Source organism: Macrobrachium nipponense, chromosome 39 (genome assembly GCF_015104395.2).
Source record: "Macrobrachium nipponense isolate FS-2020 chromosome 39, ASM1510439v2, whole genome shotgun sequence".
NCBI lineage: Eukaryota > Metazoa > Arthropoda > Malacostraca > Decapoda > Palaemonidae > Macrobrachium > Macrobrachium nipponense.
This window is the reverse complement of record NC_061099.1, coordinates 11,005,971-11,030,970: the sequence shown is the minus strand read 5'-3', so window position 1 is coordinate 11,030,970 and position 25,000 is coordinate 11,005,971. Positions and strand designations below refer to the sequence as shown.

Sequence of the window (25,000 nt, the reverse complement as noted above, 5' to 3'; positions counted from 1 at the left end):
ATACGAGCGTAAGACTGATCCCGCACATGTTTTGTATATTTATATATTATTATGTACAACACAAATAATATGGAGTGGAAGTGGACCTCTTAGGAGAAAGGAGCATTGCTTACGTTCTCGGGGGAACATTCACGCAAAAGTGAAGTGGCAGGATTTGACTGTGGGGGGAAATGGTGTGGGTGGTCAGTGGTCAAATGTCGAGGGGTAGTTACCGCTGATGTCCTCCCTAATAAACATTAAAAATGCCTCAGTTCCGATAAGGCTGTGCGACTGAACTCTAATTTGTCTGAAGTACAGTTTGGACAGCTTTTGCTCTCGAATAGTGACAGTACCCACCATCACTTTATTCTAGATGAAAAGAGGATGACCCAGCAATCACTTCAACTCATGAGGTAGTAATCATTGCCTTGAAATGCCTTTTGCAGTACTCCTGCAAGTCAGAGAGAGAGAGAGATAGAAATGCTTATTTTTTGTGAAAAATAATAGAATGTTAAGAATTAACCTTGGGACATCGTTGCCCAATTCCCCCGACTTTGGCCTACCTCTCCAGACGCAGACCATTACCCGAATACCAATTATAGTAATGTTGAGACAAATGCCTTAGGATCCCACCCCTTCCATCGTGCAGTTCATTCCTCAAAAAAGTAAGTCCTTCAAAACAACTCTGCCAATGTAGTAGATTATTCCGAACCCTGGCTATGGCTATGAAGTCAAAACGTCCCAGTGTGCGGTTTTTCATGTCTAAATAACCCTTAGACTAGAGCCTTTCCAAAGAGTGACCTGTTTCTAATTCAACACAACTAATTCGATAGTAAACTGTCAGGATGCTTTGCAGCAGTATTGGTAGGCAGTGCAATTAGGCCTAATCTGTGGACCCTTGCACTTCTTTCTCAAGAAAAATAAGAAAAACGAACACTAATTGATGGAAGCTGTATCACCTCATCTACGTATATCTCAGGCAACCATACAGCTAGCTTTCCGCTTCAGTCACTCCATAGCAGTGATGGAGATGGAGACAAATTATTATTACTTATTGCTTCTGTTATTCCCACAGCCTTTCTTCATTGGTAGTCCCGACTTCGAACTAATCTTTAATAGTCTTCATTTACCTGACGCACATCATGACACTACTCTCAGTCACGTTTCCTCTCAACTTTCACATCTTCTAAGAATTTTTGGGGCAGTCTGCACCAACAGGGGAAGCACCAGATAAAGGCCCAACAAGAGTGGTCACTGCTATATCCATCCTTTATTGGCTGAACCAGTTGTGCAGAACACTGCCTCAATATCAGCCGGCCCCCACACAACTACAAAGAAGTCTTATGAAACCTGCTAATACATGTGTTGTTTTTATACTTTTTCAAAGAAGAAAGGAGGAACATTTTCATCATCACACATTTGTATACGGAGCGGGATACATATGTAACTGGATAAATTTATACATATGTAAAAAAAGTGTAGACTAACTGTAGAATAGAACAATTGGTCTATTCTATATACTGTCAAGTTTCAGACCATTTCTATACAAGCCTTGATGAGATATGTTGAGTAGATGAAAAGAAATAATTTTGAACAGATGCAAAAAAAAACCTATCTTGATATTCAAAACTTGTGATACAATCGAAATGAACACCCAAGTAACGTGTAGCACTAGCTATACTCGTCTTCAACTTGAGGGCAATTTCCAAATGTTCAAAGGATTAAATTACACAACTACACATTTCTTGCTTTCCTTTACAGGTTTGCCATCAAAACGTTTACATGGGTGGTAAAAGGATTCTACCTTCAGAATGCGTGAAATAAAAGTCTACATTCTGCTTTTCTGGTTAGGCTTTACAGGTAAGACTGAGATTCCTCATTCCTCACCTGTTATTTCATGAAAAGGGATCAGATCAACACTGATCGGTACAAACCATAAAGGACGTTTGTAGTATGTCGTTCATCTAGATACCTCTTGGTAACATTTTTCAAACTGAGGCCGCTAAAGTGCGCCTTGTATAGCTTTCGCTTTACATTGTGGCGGAGTAACAACCTTTAATTACAGTTCAGTTTCACTGCATCGAGAAGTGACGTAACCAACTCTTTCAAAACTCCTTTTCATTTCAGCGGTGCGCAGTCAGCAGGATGTCAGCCCCCCAAGGATCTTAAATGGGGAAGAACTTCTTGTAAATGGAGGACCTGTAACACTAACTTGCGAGGGAGACGAACCTTTCGTCTGGACATACAAGTACCTGGATTGCCATTATGTGAGTCTCTCTCTCTCTCTCACTATCTCCTTCAAGTAGCGCACATGGGTGGCGTTTGCAATGAATAAAGGGCTGTATATAGGCCAAGTTGAACTGGGAAACTTGAACCAGCAGTTTTTCTTTCCATGACCTATGACCCAGAGGTCATGGGTTTAAGAAGGCTTGGGAGGAAGAGGAGGCTAGTGACCTAAACAGATGGAAGGCATCGCAGACAGCTGAAGTTTGCCATGTTCTTACCACCACCAACCACTACCAACTAACGTGGAGTGAAAACGAATCGTGACTAACCTTCTTAACATCACTGGCGTTGTTCTACTGTCCACAATGTTGACTTGTGAATCACTTTCGTATTTTATCGAATTTTTATTTTTTTATTCACTCAATGTCTCAGTTTCACCGAACTTTGCAGGAAAGTCGGTTAACGTCACGAAAGCTTTTATTCCTTCAGTTGCCGCATTTATTTTTTGTGCCACAATATTTGGATTGCCAGGTTTACTGACTGCTGCTTTCCTTTCACTGCACACCTCCGGAATTCTCCTCCTGCCTCCATTTTCCCCATTCACATCTGTTTTTCCATCGTTTATCTTCTTGTTTCCAGCAGACCCAGCCTAGATAAGGTAACTAATTAAAATGGCAGTCTCTCTTCTATATACCTAAGGCGCTATCTATACCCTCCCTGACAAAGCTGACCCGCCCCCACCCCCCGTCACAATCAGCAACTGAACAACTTTTCCCCAATGGGCATAACAATATTCAAACCGTTGATATGAATTACATATATATGTGCTCATAAAGTGCTTATGAAAATGGCTTCTTTCTGTAGAACTGACTCAAACGTGTTCTAATTCTTTTCTTACCCAAGTAAGTTTATGAATGCATTCCTCATCCTATCTCCTTATTCCAGGACATGGGAAAGCAGAACCAGACGTCGAAGACAGATGGCTCCTATCGATCCCAACTGACGGTATGAGAAGAATCAAAGACACATATATATGTTTGATATACAACATTGAGGGCAAGAAGCTTATCACTTGTTGAAGGCAGCAAGTTTTTGATATAAAGATACTAAATTTTGAACATTTCAGTTCTAAGAGTGACTATGGATCTATTTTCAGGTAACTACTAAATGACATTACACCTATTATGTTTCAGCTAAATAATCAAAACAGCCAGGGTCATTACCACTGCCATTACGAAAATACTAGCCTGAGTGACCCCAGGGCATCAGCCAGCACCTATGTCTACCTTTTTTGTAAGTGACAGCGCTTCCCTCAACACAAACTTATCAAAGTCGATTGTTTAGATGTAAATTTCCGCTGCCATAGATACCTAACTTATTTAATTTACGAGTGTCTACCATATTCCAAGAGTTCATTTTCATAAAGTGTTATTCGACATTGACAAGTATGAAATCTCAATCTCGGTGATGTGTTCTTACTTGAGAATTTAAATCCTCAGTATCAATAACAATTCTCATCCAAATTGAGTTGCTTTTCTCTACAGCTGATGAAGAACGCTTTGCTGAAATAGAGTCAGATTGGTGCCAAGACTCCAGAATCACAGGGAATGTCGGTGGCCAAGTAGTACTAGACTGTAGACCCACCCAGCCCAATCTTACAGTTGTTGTTGAACATGGTGACGAGGTAAGGCATTAAATAATCTTTACCTCGTAACAGACAGCCCACGTTTTTCGATGAGTTTTATCTGTAACTTTTGGTTATTCACGTAATTAGTAAGATCTAACCTAACACAGCCATTTTCAGCCAAGAGACTATATCTGCTTCTTGTATAAATTAGATTTAATATATATCCATGTCCACTTGAATGTGAACTACGGATTTTAACTTGTAACCCATATCCAAAAGTTTCTAGGTTTCAAACGTTTAGTTAAAAGATATCTTCATTTTAACTTGCAGAAAACTACAGTAATTCAATTTTGAAACAGAACGTAACTTTATTTTAGGAACTAAAGCCCTCAACCTGAAATCTATAAATTATAACATTTGAATAACAGTGGTGCTAACACTCATTAACATCTAAGTTATGAATTACAACCTCTGTCACAAAACCTACAATATCTAACCAGGGACGCCATCCACTCCTTAACTTATGAAACAAGACCCTTAATATTAAATCAGTATCCATGGCATATCACATTTAACCTTTAATAAGCGGGGAATAACTCATAAATCAAATACATTATACAGCCTTTAACTGATGAATATATTTTAACTTATGACAATCACATTTTATCTACCACATAACTTACTAACTTGTGCAATTTTATCCATTGCATTTCATTGAATCTTGAACTTTCGCCTTTTAACCATTATATTTCATCCTTAAGTAATAACTTTTAAAGCTGGACCATTTACTTTTATAACTGATGGTGACTTTAATTAACTGCCAACATTTAGCTTGAAATTTACAAGCCTTAACTTTGAACACTTAAGATCTCATCCATTTACTCTTTATCTTGCAGACACTACCACTTTAGCCTTTAACTATGAAGTCTTTACCATTCAAATCTTAGTTTTACCTTAAATGTCAAGATTTCAAATTTTAATTAAAACTTTTACATTTTAACCTGTGACTAGGCTTTTGTCCTCCATTGTCAAGGTGTTTCTTTGAATTGGGTAATTAAATCTGGGCTCTTCCACATTCAAGTTCTCACCATTCACTTCAAATATTGTAGCTTTTGACACTAAATTTTCAGTCTTGAAGCTTAGAACCTTCAACTAAACCTTCCAAAAGCAGCCAATAACCTCAGCGTTTTTGTCCTATGAAGGAGATCCACCGGGGTCCTTTGGAGGATCCGAGGGCGGGCTATGAGCTCCGAAACCTGACAGAGGACAGTTCGGGAGAGTATCGGTGCTCTGTTCATAACTTCAGTAAGGTTTTTGAAGTGGAAGGTAAGGCCTTCACTATCTCTCTAGCCTGTGCTTTCGCGCTTTTATGTGTGTGTGTGTGTGTGTGTGTGTGTTGTGTGTGTGTGTGTGTCATAATAAATCTGAATTCATGGAGAAGTTATAACCTAATGAGTTCTCTATATAAAATTTTAAATAACGGTGATTAATTCTTCCATTGTACTATATCATATGAGACATAGAACACCAATGTTGTGTAAATCCAACCTAAGCTTAAGAGTGGCAAACCTTTCAGTTTCATTATTTATTTTGATCCCTGTGTTAATTTAAAAACAAAACAGAACACAAAAGCTACTTTGCAGTCTTTGGGGAAAATAAATAGTAACTAGCTTTCTAAACAAGACCTTAACTGACCTAACTCGGAACACCCGAAAAAATCCTAAAACCTTGACCCCTAAAAATCACATTTGTCTTGTGTTGTATAAAAAAAGAAACTCGGGGAAGGAGAGATGAAAAGCTAAATTTCCGGCTTTCCATCGAGTGCATCCTCGATGACGCTTCAAATCCTGTGACAGAAGGTGGAGCTTCTGATGATTTGCAAGTCCATAAACTGTCCAGATAAATGAATTCATGCAAACTGTGAATGTAACAATCCAACACTGAAAGTATGGATATAAAGATCTGCAGAAAGCTCATCTGGCGCTTTCTATAGTCTGTATAGCTTCATTCTATCTCAAATGTTTCAGTGCAAGGAACTCTAAAGTCGCCAAAGTTGGGCATCACCAAGAATACTTTTCCAGTGGTGGGCTACAGCATGGAACTTTTCTGTCAAATCCCGGATAACAAATTCCAGTTGGAACCCACTTTCACCTGGACTCGGCTCAACAAAGATAAAGTGAGTATCGAGAGCGAGAGAGGCTTCACACCGAAGAATATAGTCTCCTAATCTTCGTCTATCTCACCAACGATGAGTCCGGGTCTTACACACACACACACATAACACACACACACACACACACACACACACATATATATATATATATATATATATATATAAAAACTATATAAACTGTACGTATGTATGTATAATGTATCCACAAGTATATCATATCTTCTTTCCTTAAATCTTCTAACATTGAACGGTTTCCCGAACATGGATTGGCCCCAAAGACAAGACAAGACAATATCAAGGTCACATCAGCGTTCATACTTTAAACTGTTCAACGGTGGATAAAAGAATTGTGCAGAAAACGTCTACATAAAATGTCTTATCCATCAGTTCGACCCCTTCATACGAACTCCACATTTCTCACCCTTTGAGTTCTAATGCCGCATCTAGTGGGCACAATGCATCTAAAAAGCTTCAATCTCTTCTTTCTTCCATACTCAGTATTCACAATTCACAACTCACTTCCAAGAAGGGAAGTTGGCTCAACAGTCCTTTTATACAATTCCATCTGAACTTCCATAGTCATCTCTAGTCTCAATTTAACTGGCGCATGCCAAGCTACCTCCTCTTCTCACACAACATATATATATATATATATATATATATATATATATATATATATATATATATATATATATATATATGCATATATTATTCTTCCAGAGAACGGTTGAGTCACTACCTGAACACCATCGTGTTCAGTCACACATGTATTATGCCAGTTACCTTCTCGTCCAAAACGTCACACTAGAAGACAGCGGAACATACGAATGCACAGTCAACACTGAAGGACGACCTCCCTTGCAGACGGCAACGTATATAAGTATAAGAGGTAAACGGTTTCTTCTTTCACTATTTCGAACAAAGAGAATGGCGTTTATGTGTTTTTGCAAAGAGCCTTTATGAAACTCGGTCAGAGATTTAATAATTTTCTTCTTCTTCCCCATACAAGTACAAATATACGTTCCATTTTCCAGAGAGTGAGGATCCCTTCCTAAAGGTCAGCCCTGTCACACAAAACATTACTCTCAGAGAAGGGGATGAACTATTTTGGGAGCTCGAGGTTGAAAGTTTTCCTCCATTCCCCATAATTCAGACAAGCGACGAGGAGGTAAGTGATCACCTACTTGAGAGGGACTTCATCTTTACTTAATTTTTCCCTCCATCCTTTTTCCTTCTTATGACTTTCTCCCCATAATCTCCGCTTTTCTTTGTCCCCCTTTTCCACTTCAATCCCTAACCTGTTGCATTCAAATATAAAGTTACCAACTTAGTAGAGTTGATCAAAGTACGACATTCACTATATGTAGCTTAATTAACCTAATTCACTACATATTCATTATGTTGACTACTCTTAGCTTTGCCAGAGAAAATACAATGAAATCGGGTGATGCTTAAAGATCTGAAGAAAACATATAAAAAAAATTACAGCCCAAGTTACTTGTATGAAATGCAAAACTAAATCTGAATCTCGAAACTACAATGACCCTTTCATTATGCAGTTCTACGTCATGCAGGACGAGAACGGTATAACCATACATAGGGAATTCTTTGTGGATTCTTATGACTTCGGCGAGCACACGGTGAACATATCGACAAGGAGCCACTCACTCGGCGTCAAAACCGCTCAAGTTCACTTGTACCTGAAAGTCGAAAGTAAGTTCTTTTCCTTACTTTTAACCTTTCTGTTTCATGGCAGCTTCCTTTTGTGAGCTTAGAGAATAGGGATTTCTATTGTTAAACAATTCTTCATAGTTCAAAGTTTAAATTTGTTGAAAATTTAAACTTGATAATATCTCGGCCTTTTTAATATTAGGTAATGTGCAAATAAAATTCTTGACCAAATAAGACCTACATTATTAATTGCAGACGGCATTAAATTAAACTGCTTCTCCAAACAGGCGAAACGATACTCTGGATACAGGAAATAAACGCCATCACGACGCCAAACGATACCGTCATGAGAAGGCTAAACTCCACGGTAACTCTACAATGCAATGCTATCGTGTATCCTATGGAGAACATCACTTGGCATTATCAGTCCTGCCCAAACGGTGAACCATGCCCCCAATCATTCAGTGACCTAAAGGTATGAGGGTATCTAGTATTCACACATTTTTAGTAAGTGGCAAAAATTGGCATTTCTTGGTTAAAACCTTTCTTAAAATAATCTCATTAACCACAATTACTACTTTGGTCAGTTTTAAGATTTAAGTGGGCATCTTTTCCCGCTACTCTGTTACATGTTATAACTTGCCCCCCCCCCGCATTCTGTTTTCCTAAACCAGAGGTTCACTAATATGGTTCTGCCATTACATACTACATATGGGGGAACATTTGTTTGCTTACTATACATCGTTTTATAGTGTTCTCAGATTACGTATGCAGTACAAAAGGAGAACAACCATTCATCCGAATGCACGTTTGTAGCTACAGAAACTGCCAGGATACTATGTCGGTCTGGAGATGAAGTGGAATCCAAGAATATTGTGGTTTCAGGTTTGTTGCTCTTTCTTCCACCCCCGCCCCCCGTCTTATCATTCTCCTTTTTTGACATTATATAATCTTTCATTCACCTCTAGAATAATGGATTGCTTTTGTGTTAAACAAAAATGTTATGAGGTTTTCTTCCTGGTCTTTTATTCTCAGTATACCACAACTGAATTTCTCTCTCTCTCTCTCTCTTCTCTCTCTCTCTCTCTCTCTCTCTCTCTCTTCCTCTCTCTCTCTCGTCTCTCTCTCCCAATCTCTCTCTCTCCTCTCTCTCTCTCTCTCTTCTTCTCCTCATTATTAATATATATATATATATATATATATATTATATATATATAATATATATATATATATATAGTATATATACATATATACAATATATATAATATATATGTCAGATGAAAGAGGGCTATAATTAATAATATATTTAATATGCCATTGTGATGTGCTGTGACTTTTTTCGAATGCGCACATAGAGACAAGAGTCCGAAGCAGTGACCTGAGAAAGCTGATAAGTCATTTCTGGGATGGTGCGATATGAAGATGCATAGTTAAGCGGGTCAATGTTCGTGAGTTCATGAGGTCTTGTTCAAGTGCCTTTGAAAACTGGTTGTGACCAGTTTTATGTGAGTTCGTGTGTACGTGTATGAACTATGTCTATTCATAATGGCATGTTTAGCAGAGAAGCTAGGGAGACAGCTACAGGGGAGAAAGGCAGAATGCTGGGATAGCTCTGCAAAAGTTTTAATTATTTGTGTGTGGTTTTCCAGGCTGTAATGGGTGGGTAAGTGTTGTATTACTTTAGCCAAAGGGATGGCTTGTTTAATATCTTGTAAAGATGTTTAATCTTTTGACTTTGTCTTTACAATTGTGTGTGCTTACGAGCATCTTTTCGTGTCTTTTAAACAGGCGGTTCTAGTGAGGGGGACAGAGAGTCCCGTGTGGAGGGAACTATTATATTTTGGAGAAGAGATTTAGTGTGACTAATTACTGATTGAGACATTTAAATATTGGGGGGTTATCTGAGTGGTTTGTCTGTGTGACTTGAATTATTATCTTTTCATTGTTGATCCTGTAAGAATTTGGATTATTCAACTAATGCTTTACTTTAAATAAATGTTATATTTTTTATAACTCCGTCTCTGGTTTGATGGCCTGATGGAATGGAGAGAGAGAGAGAGAGAGAGAGAGAGAGAGAGAGAGAGAGAGAGAGAGAGAGAGGGCTATGCCAGAGAGAGGGAGGGGGGAGAGATTGTGTGTAGCCAGTTTGCCTTAATGCTCAGATTTAACGCATACCTAAATGCTACATACCTTCGCTGGTAATAGGTATCAGCGGGTAGGTAACAGTTTTTGGTGGCAGCGGTGGTTTCGAACGACAAAGCCTTTTGTGGGATTGTGGAAAGTTGTTAGATTTCAGTTACTAAGTGAGAGATAATGAGAAAATGTCCGTCCGTTAACTGTGGCAGTGATGTGAGAGAATTGAACTGGACTCAGCATTTTGCCCAGGGCGAGATGCCTTGAGAGAGCTGGTCGGTTAGTTGGAATTGAGAGACGTGTGAGTGCATTCCCGAGACAGTCCGTGTGTGTGTGTGTGTTAGCGTGTCTTGCGCAGATTCCAGGTTTTCTCGCATTTTGAATTGGTGAGTGTTAAAAAGTGTTCCTTTCAAGTCCTGGGGGATTTTTTTTAAAAAATAATTTTGTGTTATGGGATTGGTTTGGGATACAACATTTTTTTTTCTCATAGTAGCAGAAAGTGACGCTTTTTTTTTTTTTATTGGCGCATGTTTAGAAAATCCGCACCCATCTTTGTGAGCGTGTATGAATAGTTTTCATGCATGCGAAACTGCTTGAATTCCATTTTTTGCTTGGAGACAGAGAGCACCCACTCATTCTTGTGCGCTCAGCGTATTGTCTGCCTCGGGGGCATTGCTTACCGGGAGGGTACTGGTAGTCTGCCTCGGGGGGATATCGCTTGACAGGGGGGATGTTCTAACACCCAGGGGAGGGTGAAACTTTTTTTTCAGTAGGGGGTGAACACCTTTTTTTTCTTTGTGTCGGGGTATCGGGAGATGAGTTTGCCCTTGACAATGAATTTCCAATGCCAGGACATCAGCTGATAATGATTAGTTGATGATGTGAGATGCCCGTAGGGTTTTTTTTAGAAAGAGATTTTCTTTCTCTTGAATGAAGAGAAAAGGAAATGAAATGCATTGGATGTGGTGTAAGTTTTCCTTATGCTTTGGAGGGCACAATTATAATGGGGACACAGAGATTATTATTTTTTTTATTGTGTTGGAGAGATTACTTTAAAAGTGGTGCTAAGTGGTGAGTGCTGACTGATGATGATTGCTGATTGGTGTTGTCAGGTGGTGTTGATTGTGGGGGATTGGCAATATTGGTGTATACTGGGGGAATTGCATTGTTAATGCCCTTACTTGGGATATTTGCAGGAGAATTATTACTATGGAGAATTATAATTATTATTATTAATTATTATTATTACTTGAGATATTTTACGGGAGGGTTACTTAAGTAGAATTATCATTACTTGAGACATATTTTACAAGAGATTTGAGATATTTCATGGGAGATTATTTTATAATTATTACAGATAATTATATTAGGGAGAATTATTATAATGAATTATGGGAGAAGTTTTGTGGTTATTTATTTATTGAGTTTTTGTGACTTTAGAGAATATGTCAGTCGTTCATAAGTGATGAATCTGGCTGAATCTTGATGAATCTGGCTGAATTTTGGTGAATTATGCTGAATTTTGCTGAACTTTTTGTGAGTTTTGTGCTGAATTTTTGGTGAATGGGCAAACATTAACATTGGTGATGTTCTTATGCTAATACTGGTGATTTCGATGAGATCAATTTTGGTGATACTGCTGATAATGATACTTCTGATAGTGGTGATTTTTTTTATACTAATACGTGGGTGCTGTAATGCTGTCAAGGGTGGTGGAGTTTTTTTTTTTAATATGGGAGGAATTAACGACACATTTTTTTTTCTTTTTTTATGACTTCAGCAGATAATTGCTTGATATATATGTGAGTCATGGGGATAGTTAACAATACCGTTGATTTTTCTTTTTCCCTTCTTGGAAGTTAGCCTGTACAAAAATATTAATACAAATAAAACATTTTTCAAGAAATTGAATCTCAAACTTTATTTAAATTAAATAATTAATCAATTGAGTTAAGTAACCCCTTGAATTTGTACGTGCATGGACTTCCATGTTTCCACGGTCCTTGGATACGTCACTAAATGACAGACGTCAGACCTAACAAGGACGCGGAAAAAGCTCGGGTAAGACAGTACCAAAGTACCGCTACGACCCTTCACTACCACCACCGTCGCCAGAGACAAGACAGACGGTTATCGGTTACAAAAAATTTTGAAGATTCGATAGTTGGCTGGTGGGTGATCAATTTCTACTTTCTTCACTTTTTGTTCATGGATCGTTTCCCGGAGGTACTGATGTGGTAATGCAGCTCAAGAGACTTTCTGTTGAATCACGAGCCTTCGTAAGGTGTACGAAATTGAACATGAGAAAATAAGCTCATCGTGTGGGGGTTCGAGGAGAAGGACAATACATGGTGGAGGACGACGTCTGAGTTCCAAGATCTTCACTGCTGGCTGCCTAACTCGGGTAAGTTCATGTAATGCAGATCCAAGGGTGTTATGTGTACTTAGTCGGCGATAGTGTACTATACACTTAAAGATCATTGAGGCAAGGCCCTTCATTAATTTTTCAACCTTCAGTGATTTGATTAACGTATCGAGTATAAAATCGTTTGAGATTAAGTTTCTTGTTTTAGCCTCGGTACCCCTTTTTTTTATTAGGTGTGTTTGGGATGGCAACCAGTCGCTACCTATAACTTGTCTTTTTTTCCTGTAGGTTGGAGTTACGCTAAAAGGGGTGGACCTTGGAGTGAAGAGAGGTCAAGAGCTATCATCTTGGAACTAACAGGACACTTTCGTCAATGTAGACTGGGGATTTATTACTTAATTTCATGAAGCTATAGCCTTCAATAACTTCAGTCTTGACTCAAGTTTTATATTAAAGAATTTAATTTTCATCAATTTTCTCTTGTCCTCATAAGTCTTTCCATCCTAAAAGTTACTCGAGTAACTTTTCGATGAAATTTAGCGAATGGCGCCCAGCGTGGGGCCTGCTAAAGCTCTGGCCTCTCTCCACCTCCTGCTTCCCCGGACCCCCCGACGGTTTTCTCACGGTATTTGGTTTAACCCGACAGCTAATTGAAATCATTTTTCTTATTGATATTAATTTATTGTTGTTCCTAGTTTGTCTACTCATGGTAGTAGCTTATTTATATTATAATTTAGGTAAATTTGAAATTTATTGCTGAAAGTCTTTTTCAATTATGTCTGCTAGTGAGTTAGAGCAACTTGTTTCTACACAAGAATCCTCGCTTCTCGTAGCTTTAGGAGAGTCGGATGATGACTGTAAAGTACTTGTTAGTATCCGGAGTGGAAAGAGACAGTCTGTAACGAAGACTTTAAAGAGTATTGAGAAGGGTCCACTGGATATTATTAAATGTGAATTTTATCTTGACAAGTTAGGCGATCTTTTAACAGAGTTAAATTCGCTTGATGAGAAGATAAATAGTTATATGCTTCATTCTAGACTTTGGAGTTCGGTTCAGTATCACCGACAGGCGGAAGTTGATGAAAAGTACTCTGACGGTATAAGGTTGGCAATGAAACGGTTGTCTAGGGAATTAACTCGCTTGTCAAAGTCTGCTGTAGCAGAGCAGGAACCCCTACTCCTTCCACATTGCAGGAAGTACATCATTCTTATCATAAAATAACTTTGCCTAGCATAGAACTACCTTATTTTGATGGGAACCCCGCAGCTTATCATAAATTTGTTAATTCACTTGAAAGTCTTCTTTCCAAATACGACCTTTCCTCGTTTGAGCAATTTTCCTATCTCTCAAAACAGTTAACGGGGTCCGAAAAGAAACTGGTAGATTCCCTTGTATTGAAAGATTTGAATTATGAATCTGCTAAGAAACTACTCAATAAAGCTTTTAGTGATAAGCTTAGTCAACAATACTCGGTAATTAAGGGTTTGTGCAATTTGAGTCTTGATCCTTATGCTAGGGATGGCTATCGATAAGTGAAGCTCGTGTCTTAGAGGAACAGGTTCGATCATTAGATATAAAGGGAGATTTGTTTGTTCAATATTTTCTTTGGGAAAGTCTGTGTGATGGATTTAAAAGTCAGCTTGTCTCTATTACAAACAAGTCGAAACCATCTTTGAAAGAAATTTTGGATAACCTATTTGAAGCAAATAATAGATTTATGGACCTTCAGTCTAACCTGTCTGAGAAAACGAAAGGGAATTTAGTTAAGCAATCGACAAATGCTGTATCAGTCGCTGTTACTTCCAAAGATTCTTCAAAGTCGTTGTGCCCTGGTTCGAAATTTAAGGTGACCTGCCCACTGTGTTCCCATGATAATGTAATTCCAAATGACCATAAATTGAGTGAGTGTATGAAATACCCCAGTCCCGGTAGTAAATGCAAGAAACTTAAATCGGTTGGGGGCTTCTATAAATGTGGTTTAACTTCACATAATGCTAAAGTTTGTCATTTTAAATTTAATTGGCCGTGTATGAAATGTCATTTATTTCACATGTCTTATTTATGCCTTGGTTTAGCTAATAAGGGTGCTAATAAGGTTAAAGACGAAATGGGCACTAATGCAAATAAAGCTAATGTTCCTAAATGTACTGATACCAAAGTAGTTAAAACTACTACTAACTGAATGCGAACGATGTCTACGGGCTTAGAGGCATTTAATGATGTAATTCTCCCCACTGGGACCGTATATGTAGAGAATTCGGGTCGTAAAATTCCATGGAGAGTCTTTAAGGATCTTGGTTCCCAAACAACCTTAGTAAAAGGGTCTCCGGAAGACATTCCCAACTGCTCAGTCGTTGATAAAGTGAATCTTACGATTCAAGGAATTAATTCGGTCAAGAATCACGATACTTACATTGTAGAGTTTCCCGTTCGTGTTCCTGGCCAGGGAAAGCAGTTATTCAGGGCACTTTGTGTAGACGAAATTAATTCAAAATTTGTGGCACTTGGATTGAAGAAATTAGCAGACGCCCTGGTTGAGAAGGGTCATACCATGGCAGATAAGCAAAATAGATAGGAAGCAAGTGATGGTTAACAATAGGCTAAATGATATTTCGACTCTTTGTTCTAAGCGAACAGTGATTTTCGACCATATAGGTGGTGATGAGAACCCTAGTGACTGTCTTACTCGGTGTGTTTCAGAGAAAATGCTTCGTAGCACGCTCTTTTTAACAGGTCCAAAATTTCTAGATTCTCCATCAGAGTGCAGAGTGATTGTTCCTCATCCCGGTGCAAAGCCGCCTTCCGTGAGTTGCTCTGTTAGGACAAATTTCATTTTGAATTCTGAACCACTTATACCGTTAAACAAGTTTTCGTCCTTTAGTAAGGCGGTCAAGGTTTTGAGTATTGTCTTCCTCTTTGTTACTAAGTTGAAACAAAGGTTAACGAACAGAATGAAACTGCTCGTAGCACCATTCACCTTTTAGTACATGCACAAAAGGCTGCCTTTCCCCAAGTTTATGATGCGCTGGCTACAGGTAATTTTTCAGAACCCCTTATATCACAGTTGAATTTATTTCGTGATGAAAGTGGGCTTATTACGGTACAAAGTAAGTTAAGTAAATTAAAAGCTTCTTATGATGAGAGGTGTCCGATACTATTGGGAAAAAATTGCCCTGTGGCTAGAAGTATAATTTGGGATGCCCATGTAAAACTGCGACACGCTGGAATTTACAAAACTTTAGGTTTACTCAGGAAAAGGTTTTGGATTATTAATGGCTTTGTGGTTGTAAAGAAGGTTTTAAAAGGCTGTTTGATATGTAAAAGGTTGAATGCAAGAACTGTCAAAATTAATCAAAATGCATATAGAGATTTCAGAATAAACCCAGAGGCTATTCCGTTTAGGAATATTTGCATCGACCATTGTGGACCTTTCTTGGTTAAGGACAGAAACAAACAAAACTATAAGGTATATGTGTTGGTCATATCCTGTTTTTGGTCTAGAGCAATTAATCTGGTTGTATGCAGGTTGATTGATAAAAACTCCTTTCCCTTCCTTAATAGTTAGTGATAATGGAAGCCCAATAGTGGCGGGAGTAGAGCAAACTATCTCCTATCTAAATGATTTAGAGACCATTGACTACTTAAGATCGCATAATATTAAGTCTTTAAAATTTCATCCATTCCCTGCTAATGCACATAAATTAGGTGGGTTTGTTGAAACTATGGTTAAGCAAGGGAAAAGGATAGTTACTTAGAGCATTCGAAATAACATTTTGATTACAATGATTTCCAATTCTTGATTGCTGAGGCTAAAATGCTCGTAAATAAAAGACCAATTGCCTTCAGAAATGCTCTAAATAACTTAGATTTTGACCACAGCGTGCCTGTCCCTTTGACTCCGAAGATGATAGTGAAGGGGTATGAAGTACCTTGTGTGAGTATAATTCCTGAGCTTAATACTTCAGATCAGGACGACTCTTGGGGTGTCTCTGATGATATATTCGACAATAATCAAGAGGCAGTTTTATCTCGTTTTGGTAAACTTATGAAAGTGAAAGCTAACTTGGAAAAAATCTATCAGGGTGAATTTACTGCTACGTTGTTCAGTCAAGCAATGGATAGAAAAAATAGGTATGGTAAGAAATCTCATACTGAATTAAAGGGTAGGAGATTTAGTGAGTATAAAAACAGATTTTATAAAGCCTTTTGCTTACCCGCTAAGGTGTCATCGTACAAATTGAAAAGAATGACCTGGATGAAGTAACAAGAGCTAGTGTACATAAATCCAACGGAGAAATTGTAAGATGACACGTTGATAATTTGATATTCCTAACAGATACTTCCATCAACGTTGACAGTAACTCTGTTTCTCCTGAATTTGTTCCTGAAACCTGTACAGTTTCCTACAAGTCTGAGAGATCAGCTGCTCGTAAGTGTCGAGAACGGAACAAGTCACTAATTGAGCCACACAAGGTTTAATGTGATTGTGGTGTTGTAAAATTTATTGTATATCTTTTCTGTTTTTGTTTTTTTTTATTCATTCTCGTTTCACAATTCCAAGAAATTGCTCACCCAGCCCCGCCAGTGTACAAAAATATTAATACAAATAAAACATTTTTCAAGAAATTGAATCTCAAACTTTAATTTAAATTAAATAATTAATCAATTGAGTTAAGTAACCCCTTGAATTTGTACGTGCATGGACTTCCATGTTTCCACGGTCCTTGGATACGTCACTAAATGACAGACGTCAGACCTAAAACGGTATATTAAAATTCAGAATTAGTTTTAACTTTTTGAAATGTTTTAAAATTCACTAAAAACACTAATGTTTTATATTTTATCAATTAAATTGCAGTTCCTCAGAAAAGTCAAAATCGGAACTACCGAAAATGAAAATATTCTGACAAAATTTCTTTCATTGTCTTATTTCCAAAAGTTGACAGTCTCTGCTGGTCATACTTTGGACACTCGGACAAGACATGTCTGACTGTTAACAACTCCTTGCACTCTGAACACTCTGGAGCAGAGTCGTGTGGGCTGCTCATTAAGTGTCCATGTGTCAGACGGGTATGGCCTATACGGAGACGTGTCAGAATTACTTGTTCATGTCTCTCTCTCTGATATGATGAACTCCACTTTCCAACATCAGGTTTTATTTGCTTTAATTTGCTATTTTCTGACTCTCCATTCCAAATATGTTGCCATTTCCTTATAATACCCATCTTTATGTATGTTACATAATCACTCATAGGGAGTTTCACACTTGATCTTGTCATTTGAATTGCTTCTTTGGCTGCTTTGTCAGCCTCTTCATTTCCTTTGATCCCTACATGGGAAGGGATCCAACATATTTCTAATTTTTTCCCAATAATATCTAATTTATGAAGTGATAATTTAATTTGTTGTACAATATTATTTTTTGGTTTGTAACTCTGGATGGCTTCTATGGCACTTCTTGAGTCACTAAAAATCACAAAATTATTGAGTGATGTTTCTTTAATTATTTTTATGGCTGAGGCTATTGCACAAAGTTCTGCTGTGAATATTGAAGCTGTATTAGGAAGAGAGAATTAATATGATTTGTCCTGGGACACTGCAGCATATCCCACTCCATGTTCCGATTTAGATCATCTGTGAATATTGCATAATGTGGACCTTTTCGGTTCATATGTTCTATTGTATGTTGTCTATGGTGTGATGGCGTATATAAGTACTTTATTTGTACATGAACTTTCCTGTCAGATATATACTTAGCTTTAGTCTCTGATGTTCCCGACAGAAATTCGAATTTCGCGGCACACGCAACAGGTAGGTCAGGTGATCTACCCTTCCCGCCGCTGGGTGGTGGGTGTATGAACCAATCCATTTTCTAATCAGATTTTCTTGCCGCTTCCACCTCCTCTGCCGTGGCAGCGGCGTTTTTTCTAAGGAGTATTGCAACGCCTTCCCCCCCCCCTCGGTCCTCCTGAGTTTTCGACCTCGACGAGGACTGGAATGAGAGTACGGGATCGGCTCTCTCCTGTCACGTTTCGATCAGCCCACCCAGACGATGTTCAAAGTAGCGGCGGACGCTTACCTACAGTATGAGTTTGTAACCCTCCTCGCGGGGGGAGAGGGGAAGGCCATCGCCGCAAGTTGATGGCTGCTCCTACTCTCTTCTACATCTGCTAGTGCCGCTGGGAAGGCGAACGAGTATCCATTTCCTTCCCCATTCCCTCTCTCCTTATGGTTACGAGGGAAAGGTGGGGATCCTACAGAGACTTCTCTGTAAGATCACACGTTGCTGTGCTACCGGGGGGGATGACCTTCGGGTCCTACCTGACGTAAACCCCACTTGTTGAGAAGGGATTCTGCCCCATCCCCGATTTATTGTTACCACGATAATCAGGAACCTCGCCAAATGCTCGAATTCCTGAAATTCTTAGCGTTAAAAGTAGACTAACGCTGAAGGAAGATTTCTCACAGTAGGCGACCAATCCTGGATTAGAGAAGAACGGACGGGAACATCCAGTTTGGCTTGAACTATCGTCTTCGGTATTCTGTTCACCATGGAAGCTTTCCCTCGGGGAAGACTTCTCCTTCACTCTCTTCATTAGAGTTCGAAGGCGGTCGATCTCCGATCCTTATTCTTTTTTCTTGAAAGGAAAAGAATTTAGGATGAAGATCGTTGTTCAGAATCCTTCGAATATACTACGTATATTACCCTCGCGACATGATTCTGCTAAGCAGTTGAATTGTCCGAGGTGTAGGTCATTTCCTAGTTTATTCTACGAATTGTGATCTTGACGAGGAGTTTCCAGTTTCAATTTTATATACTTATGGTTTTGTCACGACAACACCAACTCAGCTTTTGTATTTACCTAAATCCGTTTTGTTTAAATATAATTGCTGAGCATATCTTTTTATGCTCGGTGGTTCTAGCCGAACGCATTCCTTCATGGAATGGATTACCTGGCAACTCAGGATGAGAAGTCAGCGACAGCTACTGTGTATTGAACTGCCCAAGGTAACTCAGTGCCAGCTGCCGCTTCGAGAAGCACAGTCGGTTATGTCTCTCTCCCCTGCTTTGATTCACTACCTACCGTATCTCTGCCCAACAATCGCGGACTTAGGTCTCTGATTAACGGGGATTCTCACATATATGAATGACCATCTGCTGTGACGCTCGAAGTAATCGACTTCGGTATTGCAAGAATTTACAACAGAGATATCACTTCGACTCTTTCATCTTGCTGTTTACCACCGGTAACAGAAGTCTGTAATAGTCTCCCGCTGCATCGCACTGCGATAATCCGAATGATTTTTTGCAGACATTTTGAGTTTGGCCTCAAAATTTCTTTTATTCGGAGGTGGGCAATTGTTCATTGTTCACCCCGAATTAGCAGATAGATTGAAGGACATCGCCTACTCCCCGACCTCCCAGCTCTACTTCCAAACGTTCAGCCCATGAGAAGCAGTTCTTCAGGCAGTACTTCCCTGTGTTGTCTTTACTGAAAAATGCCCCGCTTTCATTGCAACTACGACTCCTCGCCGGACAGCAATGAAATAGCGGTTAGCGTTTTCAGTTATCTGTAAGCACAGGTTCAGAATCTTGAGATTCCGTCTCTCGATGGGGCTATGAAGACGTAGGTTGCATTTCTGTCCACCTTCATCTTCAACGGCACATAGTGTTGTTTCTCCTTAGCTGAGATTTTACTAATATGAAATGTCTTGCCATCAGGGACCTCGGTCCCTAGAAGGCAATTGACTTTCGCCTTTTGGGCTCATGCCTTAAGAGAATCATCACCTCGCCAGCAGGCATTGGGGACAAACAAATATGATTTGTTTTGTCTCTCGGCATAACCCTTTTAAAGGCGAAGGTCACGTGATTCGCTCGGTTGCTTGGACAACTTGCCGCACTACAGAACGTGGTCAGTCGGCATCTGTCAGAGCGCCCAAGTCAGGTACGATCTTTGCTGTGGACTTAGTCCGGTTGTTACAGATCGATCATTACTTCAGCCTTTGGATTGTCCAAGTACCCATAACATCGACACACAATGGAGCGTCGGTGTCCTATCCACTACAGAGAACTTTGCTGCATGGGGATAGGAGATTGCAAGACGCTTCGCTGCAGTCTTGGCTGCAGACGGATAGATCAGTATGGGTACTCAACATCACCGAAGACGAGAAGAGGGATAGGTCATGCGACTATTCCCTTCTTTTCCTCTGAGAGAACTGCATGACTTTTCCTGTGAAGTCAAGCTTCCAGGGGATGGGGATCCGTGACGCTCGATTTCGTACCGAACTTCATAGCGAAGACTTAGAATCCTTCGGTCCCTGACGATCGGTTCGAGTCCTTCACAATCCCCTCCCTAGTGGACTTCACCGCTTTCGATGCGAAGGCGATGCTGCTTTGTCCTGTGAGGGCGCGACGGAGCTGTCTGAAGAAACTCGGCACCCCAGGCTGAGTGTGGACGCCTCTTTGTTGGCACCACCATCGTGGTGCTAGCTTCATTCCCTCGCGTTCCGCAAGAACTTCTCCGTGGCGCAGGTAGTGAAGGCAGTGATCTGGTCCAACCAGACCACAGGCACTTCCTTCTACCCTTGGGGATATTGCCCACAGGTCCTTGGATCTTTTTCCTTGGAACCCGTGGTGTGTATCCTCAACACGTTGTGTAGCTAAACCAGACCCTCGCAGGGTGAACAGCATCGAGTCCTGGTGTGACTGTAAGAAGGGATGAGTGAATGAGAGTGTGACTGGCTCCTCTTTCCATCTTTTTCTCCACCTCTACCTGTGGGTAGAGGGATATGATCGTCACCCTGCTGGATAAGGACGAGATGCAGGTGAGCTACTCGACACAGCCCCATCTTATCCCTTTCATTAGGGATGGGAGCAACTATCCACCACTTTCCCCATCAAAGAGAGGGAAGTGGAAGACAACAAGAGACTAAGCCCATAACTTTATGTTACCTCTTGCAAACAGCAACAACTTCTTGCTGGCTGGTACAAAGAGATACGCTTGCCTCTCTCTTTTGTACATGGTCCAGAGGTCTGAACATTGATCCTGCGGTGCACACCCCGATCAATCAGACAGAGGCTTGGATCCCTCTCTCACTCTTACGACCAGGGAGGCTTCCATGGTTCGTCGAACACCAGTCTGTTCACAAAGACTCAGATTCCTCCCACCAAGAAGTGAGTCTTCCTTTTGTAAAGGACCGATGGGTTGTATAACGTGTCGGAACAAATGGCAAGTTGTCGGAAAATTGCATTCTTTCCTAACTATACAAACCTGAGGTCCTTTACACATAGCCCCACCTCAGGTTTGTCTGCTCTTGTAGGGGTAGAAGCAGAAAGGGCTCTTTCTCCTGTTAGAAGTCTTAGTTCTATCACAGAAGGAAGAAGCAACTTAAGGGAAATACGGACAACCTCTGGTGTTCTGTCAGAGATCCCAGTAGGCCTTTGTCTAAGAAGGCTCTAGCATTCTTTTTAAAAGTCTGCCTAAGGAAGCCCACTTAACATGCGACGAGGACCAGTTCAGGCTCCTTAAGGTTAAGACCCATGAAGTGAGGGCTATTGCCACCTCATTAGCCTTCAACAAGAATATGTCTATGCAAAACCGGCTGAAAGAGACATATGCGAGATGCAACTCAGTCTTCGCGAGCCACTACTTGAGATGTCAGGGTCACTTATGATAAGTGCTGTGCATTAGGACCCTACGTATCTACGGATTCGGTGCTGGGACAGGGAGCTGAAACGTACCCTTTTTAGCTTAGCTATTTTTAATCTTATTTGATTTGTGTTTTTAAAGTTAAATGAAACAGGATGTGTGTATGCATCTCTTTCTTATCTTAGATCTAACAGATGTTAGATTGGTCAGGTGGTCTGGATTGTTTTGGCTCCTTGTAATTGTAGTGGACAGGTTCTGTCATGTAAGTGGGCAAACCCCCTTTGACAAGATCCTACTTGGATTCTACCATGTAACTGGATGACAAATCCCTTTGGTAGATCCGAAGAGTCTTTCAGCAACAGGTCACGTCCTAGCTGTAGCTCTTCAGGCAATGCAGACTCATAGATTGTATCCATGAAGTCTTCTGCCTAACCAGTAAGAACCAAGGTTTTTCTATCCTACAACATGTGTTGTTTCCCTTTTCTATATTGTTTAGCTGTCTCTTACCCTCCACCAAGGGTGCCAATCAGCTAAGTATATATCTGACAGGAAAGTTCATGTACAAAAATGATATTGTTATGATACAATAAAGTTTTGTACATACTTACCTGGCAGATATATACGATTAATGGCCCGCCCAGCCTCCTCTCAGGAGACAGGTGGAAGAGAAAATCTGATTAGAAAACGGGATTGGTTCATACACCCGCCACCCAGCGGCGGGAAGGGTAGATCACCTGACCTACCTGTCGCATGTGCCGCGAAATTTGAATTTCTGTCGGGAACGTCAGAGACTAAAGCTAAGTATATATCTGCCAGGTAAGTATGTACAAAACCTTATTGTATCATAACAATATCATTTTGATAAAATATTTTAATTGTGTGCAAGTTTTCATTATATTCATTGTCCAAGGCGGAGGTAATTTTACTACTGGAGGAATTTGTATATTCACATTTAGTGACTCAAACAGTCTTCTAGCTCTAATTGGAAAAGGGGGTGGATGATTGTTAATAAAAATATCTCTGAGTACAAGTAATTTTTTGTTGGAGAATCGCTTGTCCTAATTCTCAGAGCACTCTTCATTATTACAAGCTCTCTATGGAGAGAGAGAGAGGTAGTTCACCACATTCAACCTGTAAGGAAGAGGTTGGTGATGATTTAAACGCTTCTGGACATATTCTAAGGCCCTTATTATGAACTGGGTCCAATGCTTTCAGTGCTGCGTCTGACGCTGAGCCATATACTTCGCTACTGTAATCAATTATAGACAGGACTGTTGCTTCATATAGTAATGTAAGGGTTTGTCTATCGGCTCCCCAAGTGGTGTTTGATAATTTTCTAATTAGATTTAATGCTTTTTTACATTTTGATTACAAGTATGTTATGTGAGGTTTCCAGTTTAAGTGAGTATCAAACACTAAACCTAAAACTTTTGCAGTTTATCTAATTGGTATACTATGATTTCTGATTTTTAAATCTATCACTTCCCACCCCCCATTCATCACCTTTTTATCTTATTAAAAACACTACTGCTTGAGTCTTATGTATGGATAACTTAAATCCTACAGATGAGGTCCATTCATTTATTTTTATTATACTTTTATTAATGATGTGTTCTGCAAGTTTAATACGAGAGGCTGAATAATATATCACAAAATCATCCATGTATAGGTTGCTTTTAATTCCAGTAGGCAGATTTTTATTGATATCATTGATTGCTAGGGTAAACAGTGTGCCACTAAGGACACTTCCCTGTGGAAAACCATTTTCAAGTGGAAATGTTCTCGACAATACATCATCGATTCTCACTTGAAAACTACGATTTGTTAAAAAGTTTTGGATGAACCTAGGTAAATGTCCACGGATGTTGTTATTTTGTAAAGTTTTAAACATAGGGTACCTCCAGGTAGTATCATAAGTTTTTTCGATGTCAAAAAAGACTGCTACAGTTATTTGCTTTCGCTCAAATCCTCTTCGTATATGGTCTTCGAGGTTAGAGAGAGAATCTAACGTAGATCTGTTGCACTGTGACCCGAATTGAGTGGGAGTCAAGATTTTATTTTCTCGAATGTGCCATGTTAATCGAGCATTTACCATTTTTTCCTAGTAATTTCCATTTGGTGGTGTGTTCTGTAGATCCACAGTAAGCACATACCGGATCATTCCTGCAATTTCTCTTTGTGTGTCCATACTTGCTGCAATTTTGACACTGCTGTGGCTTTGGAATATAGGGTCTTAACTCTATTTTGTCCTAAAATTTTTATTTTTTGGGGTAGGTGTGAACCCTCAAATTTTATTTTTGCTATTTTTACTACTTGTTTGCTGCCTCTTTTACTTGTAATATCATATACCTCGCAATCTTCAACATTGGGGTATCTCTTTTTCAAAGAGTCTAAAAGCATTTTCTTATTAATTGGTTCATCATTATTATCTGGAAGTACAATGGTACCCTGAATGCTGTTCATATTGTCATGCATTTCCACTTTAACATTAATAGTATCTATAATTTTTAAAGACAAATAGTCTTCTGGCTGGCTTTTTGTTGTGGCTTCTATAAGCCAAGTCTTCTCTTTTATTTTTCTGAAAGACATTTCTGTCGTTGGATGTCTGTTTAGTAAAAAAATTTCTAATTTCAAGGCTGAAATATTTTGTACAGCTTCCATGGTTAGAAACCTTGACCAACTTCCACTCCCAAAGAGGGAATCAAAGTGAATCAAGGTTGGGTCATGACGGTACTGATGTTTCCTTGGTTTAATATATGGTATTAATGTTTTAATACCAAACTGGTCTTTGTGATTTGAGCTTCCGTTAGATTGGTCCAAATTCGTGCCAGAAGTCGTAGGGATATTTTTTTAATTTTCCATATAATAAAATTGTAAACTTCATCCAGGATGAGGTCCCTCCACCAGGGAGGCCCAACTGGGGGAGGAGAAATACTGTTACACAGTGGTAACTACCCTGGGACACTCACTGGATATACGCCATATCCACAATGCCTTAAAGGTCGTCAGTCCCATGAGATTGGACCCAGCACTGTGGGCATGGCTTGGCATAAAAATTTCCTCTCGATCAACCACGTCAGGTACTCTAGTTTTACGGGTGGCGTGGCATGCCGTCCAACTCCACCCTCCATCATGTTAAAAGAGCAGTCAATTCAATAGTCCAAAACTATGCCAA

The 25,000-nt window shown here is 39.6% G+C and overlaps 2 protein-coding genes across 2 annotated transcripts in view; one reads left to right on the top strand and one right to left on the bottom strand.

Moving 5' to 3' along the window:
- LOC135209907 (vascular endothelial growth factor receptor kdr-like) overlaps nt 1-20,387 on the top strand; it is a 122,203-nt gene extending 101,816 nt beyond the window's left edge. Inside the window, exons 2-18 of the mRNA XM_064242647.1 lie at nt 1,741-1,839; nt 2,107-2,246; nt 3,151-3,210; nt 3,399-3,498; nt 3,750-3,889; nt 5,035-5,158; nt 5,860-6,008; nt 6,726-6,894; nt 7,040-7,173; nt 7,565-7,718; nt 7,964-8,151; nt 8,429-8,561; nt 14,831-14,979; nt 15,126-15,210; nt 16,141-16,311; nt 16,512-16,604; nt 20,032-20,387. Of these exons, the coding sequence (XP_064098717.1) occupies nt 1,791-1,839; nt 2,107-2,246; nt 3,151-3,210; nt 3,399-3,498; nt 3,750-3,889; nt 5,035-5,158; nt 5,860-6,008; nt 6,726-6,894; nt 7,040-7,173; nt 7,565-7,718; nt 7,964-8,151; nt 8,429-8,561; nt 14,831-14,979; nt 15,126-15,210; nt 16,141-16,311; nt 16,512-16,604; nt 20,032-20,387 (2,394 nt within the window). The 5' untranslated portion in view covers nt 1,741-1,790. The remainder of the gene's footprint in view (nt 1-1,740; nt 1,840-2,106; nt 2,247-3,150; nt 3,211-3,398; nt 3,499-3,749; nt 3,890-5,034; nt 5,159-5,859; nt 6,009-6,725; nt 6,895-7,039; nt 7,174-7,564; nt 7,719-7,963; nt 8,152-8,428; nt 8,562-14,830; nt 14,980-15,125; nt 15,211-16,140; nt 16,312-16,511; nt 16,605-20,031) is intronic.
- The window catches only part of LOC135210112 (vascular endothelial growth factor receptor kdr-like), a 306,237-nt gene that overhangs the window by 178,419 nt on the left and 102,818 nt on the right, over nt 1-25,000 (bottom strand). The window lies entirely within an intron of this gene.